Here is a 17,125-nt window from a genome sequence, read left to right as displayed (position 1 = left end):
GAATGGGTCCCAAACTCGCCCGGGTCCAAGCCCGCTGCGGTAATTGACATCGCAAGCACCCGCTGAAACTGAAATTTCGTCAGTGGGGTGGCGTCAGCGTGTCTCAACAATGTCCCTCCCCATGATGCCACCCTTCGTGCTAGGTAGTCTTCTAAACACTTTACCGGACACATGGAGGACCCTGGAATCCTGCAAATGACTATGCAGTCCCCTATCCCATCTTGATCGGTTTTGGACCTGACAAAGGATACAGTCATCGTCTCACCCCTGATCTGAACGTGTTCCCGGCACAAACCCCCCGCCACATCCTGCTTGTTCCTTGCCACCAGCTCACTTATCCTCATTGCCCCGTGAAATGCAAGCGTAAAAGCAGCTCGGAACAAACAGGCCTCGAACTGAGACGAGCATGTGGCGGGGAGTGTGGCCAGCAACTGGGACAACCTATCCAGACCTATCGGGCGCCTCTCGTCTACTCTGCGACCCTCAAGGCGTTGCCACCCACGCAGCGCTTTCTGTACCACAAAAGACGCTGTCGGGTCCTGGATATTATGAGCCCTGGCAACAAAGGAAATGGCAGCACGATGCCTCTGGGCTGTAGCCACCGACTTCCCAGCCCTACGCAAGGACATCAGAAAATGTACTACCCAATCCTCATGCCCCCAAAGCCCCCCTCTCTCAGTCCCCAAAAAGGCTAAATAAGCCCGAAACGCCCCTTCGTATGCCTTCCTCGTCCTTGGTGCTAGACTCTCTCCCACGAGGTAACGAAGTTCGGGGCACCGAGAGACCAGAGAGCTTCGGGAAAGGGTGCCGGCTCTGGGTCCGCTGAGGGAAGGAAACCCGAGAAAGCCTGCATTTGAAAACGAGACAGTGCATCAGCAGCCTGATTCATCACCCCTGGGACATGTTTCGCTCTGAATACCACGTTCCGTTGCATACACAGTAAGACAATTTCTTTAAGCAGCCTTAAAATCATTTTACAACGTGCTGCCTGACTATTGATGCATTCTACAACGGTCATATTGTCAGACCAAAATATGACAGAGTGATTTTTGAATCCATCGGGCCAGGTTCTGAGGGCCACCAAAATGGGAAACAGTTCAAGGAAAGCAATATTACTCGTCAGCCCCTCTTCATGCCACCATGTTGGCCACCTTTGTGCCGACCATTTTGTGCCGAAGATGGCGCCGAAACCCATGCTTCCCGCTGAATCCGTCCATAGACCAAGCTCTTCAGAGGACAAGGCCGGTTTGTTCCAGACGACTCGACCATTGAAATCCGCCAAAAATGCTAACCAAATACGCATGTCTTGGCGGACCTCGGCCGATAATCTCGTGCGATGATGACCCTCTTTTAGGCCGACCATCGCCTGGGCAATTGAACGGGAAAAGGGGCGGGCCATCGGGATCACCCTTAGAGCAAAGTTCAACTTCCCCACCAATTGCTGCAATTGATGCAGCGTAACTTTAGATGCATTTATACACATTTGCAGGGCTGCCCTGAATTTCGACATTTTGGCAGCTGGTAAACGAAAACAACCCTCACTAGAGTCCAACTCGATCCCCAGAAGCTCGAGGCAAGTCGTGGGACCCACAGTTTTACCTGGTGCCAATGGCACGCCAAATCGATCCATTAATACACAAAATTCAGTCAAGGCCCGGGCACATTCGTCATCCCCAGCGGGCCCAAGGAACAGAAAGTCATCAAGGTAATGCATCACATTTCGAAAACCCGTTTCCTTCGTGTAAACCCATTGTAGAAAACTACTGAATTTCTCGAAATATGTACAAGATATAGAGCACCCCATCGGCATACACCTATCCATGTAATATGAACCTTGAAACATGAATCCCAGAAGACGTTGGTCGTCCGGGTATACCGGGAGCAAACGGAACGCTGACTCGATATCTGATTTCGCCATCAGCGTCCCGGGCCCCAGGCGATTCAAAATGGCTACGGCCTCATCAAATGATGCGTACCGCACCGAACATACCCCTGGATCAATTGCATCGTTCACAGAAAGGCCATGAGGAGCTGATAAATTGTGGATCAATCGAAACTCACCTGGGTCCTTCTTGGGGACCACCCCTAAAGGAGGACAGACAAAATTCTGTACCGGGGGAACACTAAACGGGCCGGCAACCCGACCTCGGATAACCTCTTTCCGGATCTTATCCTGTACTACATTCGTATGCTGCAAGACGGAAAGTTGGTTTTTGCACGTCCCGACACCCTGAAAGTCCCCCACCGGGATGCGGAAACCATATGAAAAACCGTTTCGCAGCACCCCAGCAGAAGTACGATCTGGGTATTCGCTGAGCCAGGGAATCATCGCCAAGGTATCAATCGGGGTTGGTAAGGGCGCCCCTCGGACTACATTAGACCTGTTTGGCGCCTCCTCTACCCCCATTTTCACCCGTTTTGGCTCTGCACGAGGACTCAGGATGGGGTGCCCCGCAACCACTACATTCGTGCTTGAATTTACAAGATCCCGGGGGCCTAGTACATTTACCTTTGTTGAAATTGAAACAGAAACCCCTCTTCCCTGTATTGCCGGCGGGTCTCGGATAATCGTCGGTACCCGTACCCGACCGAAAGGGCGTCCCCCCATATTGGCGGGAGGACTCACCAACAGTACTCCCCACCAACGGTATTTTCAACATCCCTGACTCTTTCATTTTATCCCATGTCAAAGAATCATAACAGTCCCAGGTTAAACTTTTGTTATGCTCCATCGCTTTCCTGAAAAGGTTGTCATAACAGAACCATTGGTTACCTTGGTGCGATATCGAGTACCCCATAATTCGTGACTGATATACTGGAAACTCAGGGAGCAATTCAGGCCTACGTTCCCCCAACATTGACGTAAAAATTCCCCATGCATTGCCCCAGTTGCCAATATTCTCATTTGCTTTAAAGGCGGCCATTTTTGCGCGCCAAACACTTGGATGCATCAGATCCTTTTGACTCTTAACAGTTTCAACCTCATAATGATCAACAAGCAAGGAGAAAATGTTTACGTATTCCCCAGCCCAAATCTTTTCCTTTATTGCCAAAGGAACATGTTGCCCCAATTTTTCTCTACGAGAGGGTGTTGACTCATCCCTCGCGATCGGCAATGGCCGCTTACCTGCACCGGACGCTGCTTCCGCCCCTCGTGGCTTGTCTATCGCCGCATCCGGCGCGGGCACCTTGGCTGTATCACGTTTCTCGCGCAACTGTTTCATGAGTGCTTGCGCTTCGGCAGCCGTGGCGCCCTCGCTACTGTCCCCCAACCACGCCGCTAACTGTGCCGCCAACTCGGGAGGCATATCCTCAGCGGATGTCGGGGTGACTACAACGGGAATCGGATTCCCTTCCTTCGGTACCGGGGCCGGTACCGGGGCTGGCGCCTCGAGCGGGGAACAGGGAACCGGGACGTCTCCCCCGACCGGCCCCCTTCTCGGCCTCTTTGGCCTCCCTCCGGCCGGTGGACGCCCCGATCCCTCCTCTCCGTCTCGCTCCGCCAACTGCTTCTTTATTTCGGACATTTCCTTCATGAGGACCCGAACCATCTGGTCAGTCGACATTCTCTTCGCGCCTTTCTTGGGCATCTTTCAGACGAAGTATCTAGAAGACAAAAAGAGAGATTAAAACGCTCAAAATTGGCTCTTCGTTCTGTCCTGAGCTCACGTGCAGCGAGGAGGTGCAGCTTCAGAGCACAAGAACAAGAGGATGTCTTCTGGTCTTGCGTCCCTTTTTATCCGTCTTCAGGGCGGGCGTATACCCGTCCCTGCCTGCCCCGAGGGCGTGGCTGGCTGCGTCAGTGTCTAGGCCAGCCCACTCTAGGGCGGGAACGGGCGCGCCCCAGCTACGCCGCTTCGGGCATACCAGCTGAGACGCGCCTCCCGCCCAAAAATGGCTTCCCGGGGGGATCGAGGCACTCGGCCATACGTTCGGGGGGACCGAGTTGGTCGCCCCTTTCCAATATATACTTAGTTTTGACCTCAGTATCGAACTTTGCTGTGCGACTATCCATAATTCTAGTTATATTCCTATTCTTGTCACGGAATTGTCTGCACGCCATACAAGCATACTTCAATTAAGATTACTAGTTTAATAGCAAGAACATTTCCATAATGCAGTACAAAGAAATAGCAAAAAGCACTGAAGCAAGAGCTGAAACATTCGCCTTTGACGAAGGGGAAGCTTCTAGAATCTACTCCCTCATCGGTGAACAGATCGACCCAACCTCTTCCAATAAAACTAAAGAACAGAATCACAAACAATTATTGTATCTATCCAAGAGACATGTCAACCAGAAACTACATGCAAATACATTGATTAAATACCACAGGCTCCAACGCATACCGAGAGGACTGCGTATTGCCCTGAAACCTTCTCTTTGTAAGAATTCACAGAAATTTCGAGACAAATGGTATGCTATACTCAATAAGTGCTCGTTGGACCTTATATTATTGATCATGGAAGAACTATCCGGCATCTTGAACGAATTAAAGAAAGAAATAGATGACACCACAGAAGAACTGTCTTCTATGCTAACAGGGGAGGAACTAGACACTCTTCTAAAAGATGTTAAAGATCAAATTGACAAACACACTCAGGATATAAATGAGAGGAAGATTCGAAAGTTCAGGCGTGACACGCTTGACTACAAGCTAGGAGAGGTGTACACATGGGCAGATGTGTACGCCCAACGACGCAGAAACCGCCCGTACACTTTGTATACAGACACTTCCTCCTCAGGGAGTGACATGTCAAATAAACCACCCTCCAACAGAATGCAAATTACCAAAAAGCACTCCACCAACCTCGCAAGTGAACCACCCAGAGAAGGTGAACCATCAACATCTAATATCCTTAACGTTCCGGAAGTTCCTTTTTTAGAACGAGGTTCCCAAGATATCAAAGACTCAGGAGGGGAAAAAGAAGGACCACATACCAGAAGCGTGACCTCCAAAGACAAGGAGAAAGTGATCACAAAAGAAAAGGAGAAGAAGAAACAGACGAAAAACAATTAGTCATTAACATCTCAGACTACACATTGAAAGATGAAGAGTTAAAATTACTACAGAAAGGAACATCGTTTGTTCCAACGACCAGAACCAATGCTTTGGAATTGGAAATTAGTTTTTTTAAACTAATGCGAAAACTAAGACTGAGACATTTTTTCAATAATGTATCCAACAGACCGTTAATCCAAGACCAAGATCAACTCAAAGGCTTGAGACCAAAAAGTACATTCATGGCACCCACGAGTCATAAGGCACTTGATCTTTTTGAAACCTTAGTGAGACAAGATCTATCAAAGATAAATTACCAAAAAAAGCATCAGAACAATGTGACCAACAAAGATCTGGGCATCCTTAAAAGATTGTCAGCCAACAAAAACATCATATGCACAAAAGCCGACAAGGGAGGAGGACTAGTTATTATGAGCACAACTATGTACAAGCACAAAGTACAAGAACACATCAGTGACAAAGACACTTATGCACCTCTACAATATAACCCAACCAACGAATATCAGACGATACTCACTAATTTAATCGATAAAGCTCATAGTGAAGGAATCATCAATGAAAGAACGAGTACATTTTTGAAAACAACACACCCTAAGAGTCCATCATTCTATATGATGCCCAAAGTTCATAAAAATCTACTTGACCCTCCATTACGTCCAATTGTATCAACGAGAAACAGTCTACATGAACCAACTGGTCAGTTTATCGATAGACTAATGCAACCCACGGTACAAAATATGGTTTCATATATCCGGGACACCACAGATTTCCTATCAAAACTGAATGCCTTAGAATTGAATGACCAAGAACCACTGATACTCTGCACTGCAGATGTTAAGTCTTTGTATACATCCATCCCGCATGGTTCGGGAATTGAAGCGATGGAAGAAGCTATACTCTCCACAGACTACGATCCAAAACTTCAAACTTTTCTCATGGAACTCACTATCTTCACTTTATACCATAGCTACTTTAAGTATGACAACGCTTGGTATCAGCAACTCATTGGAAGGAGCATGGGCAATAGCGCAGCACCGGTATACGCGAACCTGTACATGAAATCTTATGAAACCCAACATATTTTGAATAACCCACACTGGAAAAACAATCTCAAGATGTTTGCGCGTTACATAGATGACGTTTTTATTTTATGGAAGAACTCTTCTGAATCATTGGAACAGGCATTAATTGAACTCAACAGACCAGAAGAAAGGATTCAATTCACTTGGGAAATTTCCTCAAAATCTTTGACTTTCTTAGATGTTCGAGTTAATCTAATTGAAGGAAGAATCGAAACAGAAATGTACAGAAAAATCACAGACAGGAACAACACCCTCCATTATCATAGCTTCCACCAAGAATCTTTAAAAAGACATTTACCTCTATCCCAAATGATGCGAGCCAAATGCATCACATCAAATCCTGAAAAAGCAAAAATCAACATTGGAAAAATGGGAGAGAGATTTCGCACAAGGGGTTACCCAGAACCCCTTATCCATGAAGCCGAACAAAAAGTTGAAAACATGCAAAGAAGAGATTTATTAACCATCAAACATAAACCTCAACAAGACAGAATGACAGTTGTGTCGAAATACTCAACCGTGAGTTTCAACTTCAAGAGGATCATTAAAAGTCATTGGAACATTCTCAAGGCTGAACCAGATTTCAAACAAACCTTCCAAAATCCTCCAATTTTTGTGTTTACCAGGAATAAAAACTTTGGTGAAATGTTAAAATGTACTACAATTGACCAAAAACAATATCGTGGAACACGTCCCTGTTTACAATGTGGGAATTGTAACAGCATAATAAGAGGCAATCAAATAGCCCATCCAATGAAGGGTAACAAAATTAGAATGAAAGTCAATGCAACTTGTGACAGTTCGAATTTGATATATATATGTTGAAATGCCCATGCGGTAAAACGTATGTTGAAAAGACAGAACGAAAAATAAAGACTAGACTCAACAAACATAAATCCAACATACGCACAAAAAACTTGAGATCTACAATAGCTACCCATTTTTTAGAAGCCAATCATAATATTTCCCAACTACAATATGTGGTACTTGGAACAATTGAAAAAATTGAAGGCAGAGATAATAACCGTTTTCTCCTACAAAGAGAAAATTACTGGATCTATTCACTAAATTCGAGCAAGCCTAATGGCCTAAATGATCGCATTGAATTTCTGTGTTATTTATAATCATGCATCTTGATACAGTTATTTTACATCGCTATGTTTTGTATTGGACAGCATGTGTGGGCCGATCTGTTTAGATTTTCATTTTGTTTAGACATATATTTTGTGGAATGTGTTACATTTGTTTCTCAGACAGGGCTTAGTCAATGTGTCAGCTTCTAGCACCCCTTTCGTTATGTAAACAACACACAATACCCACCGCAGATTGGTGGGAACCCGATCACGTGATCGGAACTTCTAGCGTATCAGGTAGTGTTTTACACACTATCACAGCTTCACATCTTTTAAAGCACAATGTGAATGGCTGCCACTTTCCAGATTGTTTTTTCGCGCCAGACGCGAAGAAGAACCCGTTTGAATTATTGCAGAAACGCAACTCGCGTACGATAAGTAAGTAACAATCCCCCCAGCCCACTTACTTATGTCATTAATCATCAATAGAAGACAACACGTTTTTCATGTTTATTTTTTTAGCATCCTGTTTGGCCCAGAGTAACAAGAATAACACGTGAGATACTTTGATGCTGTTTTTTGATTTTTTGCATGCACGCACTCTAGGGGAGAGCACTAAGTCGTTCTTTGGTGTTGTCACGACCATGACATGAAATGTGTTTGATGTTTTGAAACATGTAATGCATTAGGTACATTGATTTAAAAGATGTTTTCGTCTTGCTTCTAGCTATTGTCCCGGATGAAGGGCAGACAGCCCGAAATGCATTGGACTGTAATATGTGTTATCGTCACTTTAAACATCGCTCAATGAACTTTATAATTGGAAATGAAAGGATGTTTTGAAATTTGAATTTATGAACACAATATAAGACTTTATCTCAACTCAAACGTTACATGGAACTTTTTCTTTGAATTGATCTCAGAGTGGAGCGCCAGGGGATGCTTCCAATTCACATTGGAGGAACTTTTTTTCGTTAGTACTGGACGTCCTAGACAAGAGATGCCTCCCGGGCTGCAAACCTCCTAAATGGTAAAACCGTATATATACTGAGTTTTGACCTCAGTATCGAACTTTGCTGTGCGACTATCCATCATTCTAGTTATGTTTGGGGAAGTGCCATTGGAGAAATGCATGGCTTTCGTGCCTGCAACAACAACTATGTTGCAGTCAGTAAAGTGGGTTAGCGTGTCACGGTGCACTTTGACCCCGTGACCGTTCAAAAGATGACTTTAAGAGAAAAAAAATGTATTACGGGTGGCGAAGTGAAAAAAAGTATGAATTCCGTGACCGATCAAAAGATCACTTAAAGAGAAAAAAATGCATTACGGGCGGCGGAATGAAAGATGCGCAAAATCTCAGGAGCTGGCAACACAGAAATACACGCATGGAGGAGGCTATGCAGTATGCTTCTGGCTACACAAATGGCCCACAATGTTTCCATATTGCTTTTTGCTGTGCGGCTGATTTTTTTTAAAAAATCGCCTGGGGCATGAAGCTTGTTCCAGCTGCGTGTGCCTCACAGGCTGGAGAGAAGAATGCACAAGAAAGTTTAACACGTACTTTTGCGTCGCTGTGCTCAAGAATGGAGTCGGAAAAGGAAGGGGGCAGGGAAAGCATTCAAGCATGCTTGATCAAAGAAGCCGCATGTCAGCTGGAGGTAGGGGAAAGCATTCACTCGCGCTTGATCAAAGAAGAAGAAGAAAGCTGTGCATGTCGCGCGCACGCTCTTGTGCGCGGTTCTAGCAAGCTGAAGCCGGCAAAGTAGCACTTCTCAAAGCAACTACTAAATGTCTTTCCAGAGCAGCACATGCGCTGGCTCAGGCGAGACATAAAAATGACTTTATCAATTTGGAATGCCTCTACATGTGTAATACATAACAGCCATAGATGGAATGCCTCGGCCACCAAGAGAATAGTATTGGTAATAAGTATTGTTTTTCACTCAAATATCAGCTTTAAGTATATTTTGAAAATGCAATAATTTTTCTGCAAACTTTAGCCTCTGAGTTCTAAAGTTCAAACATTTTTGCCTCAACTGCACACTTTTCAATTTTGCCGTACATATATTATTTAAATCAAGCAAAAGCTTCTAATTTGGTAGAGTTGGCTGTATACATGAGAGCTACCAGTAGCTCAAAATGTACTTGTTGGAGAAGCCTGATATAGACAAACGTCTTCCTTGTCCACTACAGGTTACTGACGTAATCAATCAGTAGGGAGGAGGAATAAAGATCCATTCAGTTCCCCGATACAGTAGTGAGTTAATCAAAAAGGAGAATGGACACTTGTAGCTTCATAACCATTGGTTATAATGGAACACCCTCATAAACGCTATGATGTTGAATGTGGTATATATCTGCTATCCGCCCCACGTTCAGCGTTATGGCATAGTCATCGGGTGTCCAATTATCGTGCTATATGCCAGCCTCAGACCGTTTTTTAAGAGATATAAGGTGATCCAGTAACTTGATTGACCACTATATCCATTTCTTTTTAACAACACTACCTCTCCTTGTCACATTAAAGTTTTCCACTGGAGAAGCATTGTCTTTTAAGTAAAATCTTCCTTTCTTCTTTTTTCACCTTCACCTCTGGGGGTGTCTCACATTCTCTCGACACTGCTACCCAGACCAGAGGTTGCCTCAGGATGAGGCTGGCATACAGCACGATAATTGGACACCCGATGACTATGCCATAACGCTGAACGTGGGGCGGATGACAGATATATACCGCATTCAACATCATAGCGTTTATGAGGGTGTTCCATTATAACCAATGGTTATGAAGCTACAAGTGTCAATTCTCCTTTTTGATTAACTCACTACAGGTTACTGCCAAGTCTAAAAAGATATGTTTGACTGATCTATGAACACAAACACAGACAATAGTTCAGGGCACTGATGCATACAGAATGTGATAGTGCTGGTGACTAAGTATGAAAAGAACTAGATTAGCAAACAAGGAATACATACTGCCCTAATATAATCTACATATCATTTGCACTTGAAGTGATTAACTTTCAAAATAAACCACATAATAGATAGCAAGGATTATTGATATATTGTTTATTTTGATTGATTGTTATAGAGTAGAAAAGTTATTATTTAGTTAATAGAATTTTTTTCCTTCTTTTTCTTTTCTTATTTCATAAAAGAATTTTTTTTATTTAACATAAATATTACAGAGACAAAGAAAAAATACATAGAAAGACATATACAAAACGCAATTTAGGTCGATGTTTTCACAGATGCAGGCAATATGGTGTTAAACAACGCGCGTTTCGGCCTGTGGCCTTCATCGGGTAACCTGTCCTACATATATGACACAAATTTATACAGGACAAAAAATGACATAAATATCTGAAAAGAGAATAACAAAGAACAAAGAAACAATATAAGTTATTTGATAACCGTGATTTAAAGCAATAGTTGCTATATCCAAATTTATGCAAATGTAGAAAAATAGGGTCAGGACAAGTTCAAAATTTATTCAGTTATAACAGCTTCTTAATTCTTATTAATCAAGATATTATTTATATAAAAAAGCTTTTTAGAAAAAAATGTCTACTGTGTTATTCTTATCTATAGATAGACATGTATTTATCAAAAACATTATATGTATCTTTCTCTCATTAAATTTCCATTTTAACATTCAGGACAGAATTCAGTTTAAATTTAAACACATGAAGCGACATTTATTGTGAAACCTTATATTTATAGGTTTCTTACAAAAGCATACAGATTAACTTGATTAATGTGCCTATTGGTCAATGTACCACATGTAAAGGACAAAAAGTGTAAAATAACATTTCCTTCGAACGGTCAAAAGTCAAAAAGATTGTGAATAAGAATTCAGTAAAGAGAAAAAAAGAGAGGGGGAAACATGTGAAAATATGAAAAGCGAATGAAATTTAAAAATCTAGTTATTAATCTCATCTAGCTCTTGAAACAATGATCCTACGCTCATAGGGAGAGGATTGTCATAGTGAAATATCACTTACTTATAACTGTGTCTCTACGAATGAATCATACACAGGTTTTCAATTCTGTTTTAGCGCCTTCTTTGATGATATATAAAGAGGAACTAGAGGTTCTGATAGTATTCTGTGAAAAAATAGAGGAGAAACGCCGTCTATTTTTCAATGAAATATGCATACTTCCTTCAATTGAAATGGCAAAAGGTTGAAACTGGGCACTATATATCCTAGATAGATTTATTTAGAATGGATATTATGCTGTTCTTTGAAGAAGTCTTCTTAGACATTTAGTTAGAATGGAAATTATGCTGTTCTTTGAAGAAGTCTTCTTAGACATGAGGACACAAATAAGAACAAGATTTAACTTTTATATTATCATGTATAGTCTCACATGTATATCAATAATCCTTGCTATCTATTATGTGGTTTATTTTGAAAGTTAATCACTTCAAGTGCAAATGATATGTAGATTATATTAGGGCAGTATGTATTCCTTGTTTGCTAATCTAGTTCTTTTCATACTTGTTCAATATTAGTCCCTACCATTAGCAAACTTAACTACTAGTAGGGGTCCCCTATTTTCAAATCAATAGTGCTGGTGACTTGCATCAATCAGGGTTCTTATATAGCGCGACTACTCACCCACAAGAGTCTTAAGGGGAATCTGCAGTTCAGTGGAATAGTCAGGTCTTGAGGTCTCTTCTGAATCGAGGCAGTATTGGTGATTTCCTGAGGTGCAGAGGTAGGGAGTTTAATGTCTTTGCAACGAGGTAGGAGAAAGATCTTCCCCAGGCCGATGTTTTTCGGATCCATGGGAACAAGGCACTTGTCTTTCTGTCTGTGCGTTAAAAAGCCTTGGAATGTGTCCATGCATAAATGTTTCCTGAGGCAAGCATGTGTTCCTGGATCAGATTGCATGACCCAGTGTGTAGAAATTGTATAGCTCTTTAATCCCTGGTAGCTCAGCACCCAGGAGAACGTGCTGCATCGCTCACTTATAAGGTCCCAAAATATTAGCTGTGCCGATGCTCGTTTTACTTGAATTGTTTTATGTGAATTTGCTTTGAATAGTATGTTTTTTTAGCTAAATAGTAAAGATATACTTGAGACATTAAAGACAAACAACATTGACTTGTGGAAATGCGACCACAGCTAAAATAAATGGATTAGCTTTCACCACCGAAGTCACGGATGGACAAATTCATGACGTTTCAAAAATATCAAGTATTCAAAATAATATTACAAAGTTAAACGTTTAATTACTGCAGTTTTTACACCATAAAAAGTGTCGTAATTATATAGCTATTTACAATATCATCTGCAACAAACGTTATTCACTCCTTAACGGCACTTTAAAATAAGGACTAATAAAATACTTTACCATTTCAAGATGGCGGCCATGCTGGTATGTTGTTAGAGTGTCGGCCATGCTAGGTTGGGCAGGGTTTATAACCCAACACCTTCCCGGACACCATCTATTAAAATGATCTTAAAGAAAAACGCCGCGGAAGAGGCGGTCTGTTTCCAATCTGTCTTCCCCGGCATTCGGAACCTTTGGAACGAAGATCCGCTTCTCCAGTTTCAGCACGGACAGTGTTCAGCAAAGCACTGCGTCCGCAGTCAGCGGCCTCAGCAGCCTCGGTATGGGCTGCCGGGAGGCCCCCCGTGTGAATTTAGCTGCCCCCTCTGTCCTACGAGACCTGCTCAGCTCTGATGTAAGGGAGCTACACTGCAAGGATGACGAGGTCTGCGTGGTGGGCCTCTTCGGCAAGGCGGCGGCCCGACTTATGTTCGAGAAGCAAAACCTGGTGAACACTCTCTGCGACCGCCAGGTTTTCCCCCTCTTTCATCGAAAGCCGAGTGGACTCTTTGAGGAGGAGACACAGAACCTAGTAGGGAACGACCCAGTGGGCCTTGATTTAAAGCAGAATGATGGAAAAGAACAGGAGGAACAACAGCAGTATCAGAGGAAGCAGCCTGCAGGAAAGGAGTTGGAGGAGAGCCCGGACAGCACCCGAAAATCTGAGGAACAGGAAAGTGAGGAGCCCCAGGAATACAACAGGTTGTCCGAGGGGCAAGATAAAGATGATTATCAGGGGTTTAACAAGAGGGCTGGAGAGGAAGATATAGAGGAGGACCAGGAGGAAGACGAGGATGATTATGACAGAAAATCGGGCGGACAGGATATTGATGAGCATCAAGAGCAGGATTATAACTTGATTCAGGCCTATCATAGTCAGGATAGCAAGGTGCTGTTCCTGGTCCTGACCTCCGTGTGTGACAGCCAGCAGCTGCTGGAGGCCTGCAGGGCTCTGGGCGACGACACCACCCATGCTGAGGCCCACGACTTCTGGAAGCAAGAGGAGAAGTTCTACTGCATGAATTTGCTCTACCTCTTCTCTGTGTGCCACATCCTGCTGCTGGCCCACCCCACCTGCTCCTTTGACATTACCTATGACAAAGTCTTCCGGGCCCTTGACACCCTTCGCCAGAAGCTCTTGCCTTCCCTTAAGGCATCGATCAAGGACTGTTCGGTTGGCCTGGACTGGAAACTAAACTGCCGGTCCTGCCCTCCTAGGCTCCTTTTCGTTTTTCAGCTGAACGGTGCTCTCAAAGTGGAGAGCAAAAATCCGGATTCTTTAAGCGACAAGCCCAAAAAACACTCTCCCAAAAGAAGATTGCAGCATGCCTTAGAAGATCAGATCTACAGGATTTTTCGAAAAAGCAGGGTGCTGACCAACCAAAGCGTCAACTGCCTTTTCACTGTCCCTGCCAACCAGGCGTTTGTTTATATCGTGCCAGGACAAGATGAAGACCCCGTTGGCATGTTGTTGGAACAACTGAAGCATAATTGTGTGCTGAGGGACAATGAGTCTCCCATGCCCATTTCCGGGCCCCGGCGCTTTCAGTTGATGAGGCATAGCCGACAACTGTCTTTCAATATCGAAAGTAACACAAGCTCCTCTGGTCAGCTAGTTGACTGCACACTCAAGGAGTTTCTCTTCCAGCACGTGGATCTTGTGTTGACAAAAAAGGGTTTTGATGATAGCGTGGGCAGGAACCCACAACCATCACACTTTGAGCTTCCCACTTATCAAAAGTGGATGTCAGTAGCTTTGAAGTTGTACGAAGCTGTGATTGAAAATAAAGATGACGAGCCTGCGCCCTATGTTGGAGGGTTGACTGCCAAAGTCCTGAGCAACATGAAAGTCTTGGAAGGTTTTCTAGACGCTGACACCAAATTTTCTGAAAACCGTTGCCAAAAGGCACTGCCCATGGCCCACAGCGCATACCAATCAAACCTGCCCCATAATTACACAACCACTATTCATAAGAACCAGTTGTCCCAAGCACTTCGTGTATATAGCCAACATGCCCGTGGACCAGCTTTTCAAAAGTATGCCCTCCACCTCAGTGAAGACTGTTACAAGTTCTGGAGCAGCGGACATCAACTCTGTGAGGAGAGGAGCTTATCTGACCAGCATTGTGTACATAAGTTTCATTTCCTCCCGAAACCAGGTAGGTGGCTGGCAGACAAAGCTCTGTAGTTTTGAAATGCTTGCATTATCAATTGTAAAAGTCACTCGTTTTTCTGCAATATGGAATAGTTTCTGATGTGCCAAAAGTTAAAATAATAGTAAGCAAGAAGGGATACTGGTCCGCGGTGATACACCTGCTAACTTCCATGTCAAAGCATTTCTCTTAATTTCTTTTCACCTCTGCATTAAAATAAAATACAGCCACCTCCTCCTTCCTCATTACAGTCCCTTTGTTACTGTTAGTTGAGCTCCCGGTGTGGCTGGTATTCTTTTGCTGCTAAATACGTGACCTAGCTGGGCGTTGACACAAAACTTTACTCTCTGGTGGTTAACTTCTATTAGGTGAGGGTCTTGAGGAGTGAACGCTTTATTCATTCACCTTGCACATCCTTTGCAAAACCTAGACTGAATCATGATTGAGCAGCAAGTTGGATCGCCTTGTGGGTCTATATGGTAAGCTTTAGTCTAATGCCCTCAATTGTTTGGCCACAAACCTGACTGGACTTTGGTTGAGTGTTTTAGATGAACACTTACATGAACCAATGTGCTTGCTCCCTGAGTAGGTCCGTGCAGTTTGTGTCAAGGGAGTGAACCGTCTCTACTCTGAGAAGATTCTAGATAATTTACTCTTTCAGCCTCTTGAGCATGGCTGTTGTTCCAACTGTAATACCTTCCTATTGACTCCTGGTGCACTGCTGTAGGGGAAGCTGTGGGAAGCTTCTCAAACATCTTACCCTGTTGGCCACCTTTCCCTTTTTTGTTGGGGCATATGCTTGGGATGATACTGGGTCATCTTTCTCTGTGCATGATGCCATGTTTAGTTTGGCTTTTATTCTGTCTTCATTAGTTGCTTGTCATGACCAGGAGCTGGGTAAAGCAGTGGCTACCTTGAAAGGGAACACTATAGTATTTTTGGGCCTTGCAAGCTTCCTGGAAATATATATCTCTTGTGTTAATCTACTTTTCGTTGCCTAGTTGTGGAGCTCAAAACTGGCCCTTCATAGGCTACCAGATTTAATGTCATGTAATCCACTTGAAATATTTGATACTTTGACATTATTCCATAAAAGTGTGGATTTGCTTTACTTGCTACATAATCCACCACCTGCTGCATAATTTGCAGATTTCTCAAAAATGGTTTCTAATTGAACATATCAAATGTTACTAAAAAAAAGTACAATAGAAAATCCTTTACAAAGATTAATTGGTCAATTTTCAGTTTCTGATTGCTGTTAAACATGTACAAATAAGGTGCAGCTTTGCCTAGAAAGCGTCAGTAATGGTTAAAATAACCAAATAATACTGCTCCAGACTGTGACGCATACATTTGTCATAATGTGGTTTTCCACTAGTGCATAATCATAGAGACCCTGCATATATACCTCCCAATTACACTTGTAAACAGTTCAAGACAATTATTTTGACGAATACAATATTGTTATATCAATATCTACGTTGGAGTGGCAAAACAAGATTGTAGCATTCTGGTTTTTTTACCTACTTCGTAATACATCAGCCACACTTAGTATAAGGGTTCCAACCCTGGGTGTTATCATTATCAATTTTGGTGGTCTCGAGATTGTGCATGGTGCAGTATTTGAATAGTAAAACGGTTTTCAGATTGTCTTCTTCCTATATTTCACAAAGACTAAGATTGCTGACCAGTCCACATGATAGCGGACATGGCTCTGAGACACCAAGCACAGAGATCTCCCTTATCTGAGGCTATTGCCTTGTTCAGTAACTATCCGAATGTCAAATCACTCCGTATTTGGCAGAGCAAGTCTAAAGCTGAAGTCCTAATTACTTGGATCCATCAGAAAAAAGTTTGAAACCGAATAATCGGTTGGACTCAAATGAGCAAAGAAACACTTTAGGCCCATTGAATAGAAATGGTGCTAAAATCCTTCAGCGCTACTTATTCAGAACCTATGTTCCAGCTGCAGAATGTTTGCTAAAACATTTTTTATACAGAAGTCTGGACACGCAAAATACAGATTTACTCATCTAAAAATTTACAGAGGTACTAATTTACCTGCTATTTCACCATTATTGAACAATGAATAACTTGTAACACTTAGACCAGTATTTATAATTAGAAAATGGAAAAAATAAAGATGTTTACCCTTTTGCTACCTTCACACACTAGAGCCACAACCATCTATTTAAAAAAAGTGCCGGATAATTTCGGGAATTCGTTGTATTTCAAACCTTAAACTCTCCAGGTACTGAACCAAACCTAACCCAGAGAGGTGACCTTCTCAATTAACCAGGGTAAGTTCCAGGTTTGCCTCAAAATCACACAACTTAAGCTCGTATTGAAAAAATGTCTGCAGGCACATACTAAAACCCCTGTCCCCTATTATGTCTCTCCTTCCTAGAGAGTTGGTGACTGATCAACTCAAGCAGTTCATCTCTAAAAACAGCTTCCTC

General features: G+C 43.0%; 1 protein-coding gene across 1 annotated transcript in view; it reads left to right on the top strand.

Annotated features, from left to right (window-relative positions):
- The first annotated feature begins 12,586 nt into the window (after nt 1-12,586).
- Nucleotides 12,587-17,125, top strand: part of SMG8 (SMG8 nonsense mediated mRNA decay factor) — a 65,642-nt gene continuing 61,103 nt past the window's right edge. The window contains exon 1 of the mRNA XM_086954969.1: nt 12,587-14,672. Coding sequence (XP_086811095.1) covers nt 12,797-14,672 — 1,876 coding nt within the window. The 5' untranslated portion in view covers nt 12,587-12,796. The remainder of the gene's footprint in view (nt 14,673-17,125) is intronic.

The sequence above is a fragment of the Lissotriton vulgaris genome, chromosome 2_1 (genome assembly GCF_964263255.1).
Source record: "Lissotriton vulgaris chromosome 2_1, aLisVul1.2, whole genome shotgun sequence".
NCBI lineage: Eukaryota > Metazoa > Chordata > Amphibia > Caudata > Salamandridae > Lissotriton > Lissotriton vulgaris.
Note: the sequence above shows the minus strand (reverse complement) of the source record. Positions and strands in the feature narration are given on the sequence as shown.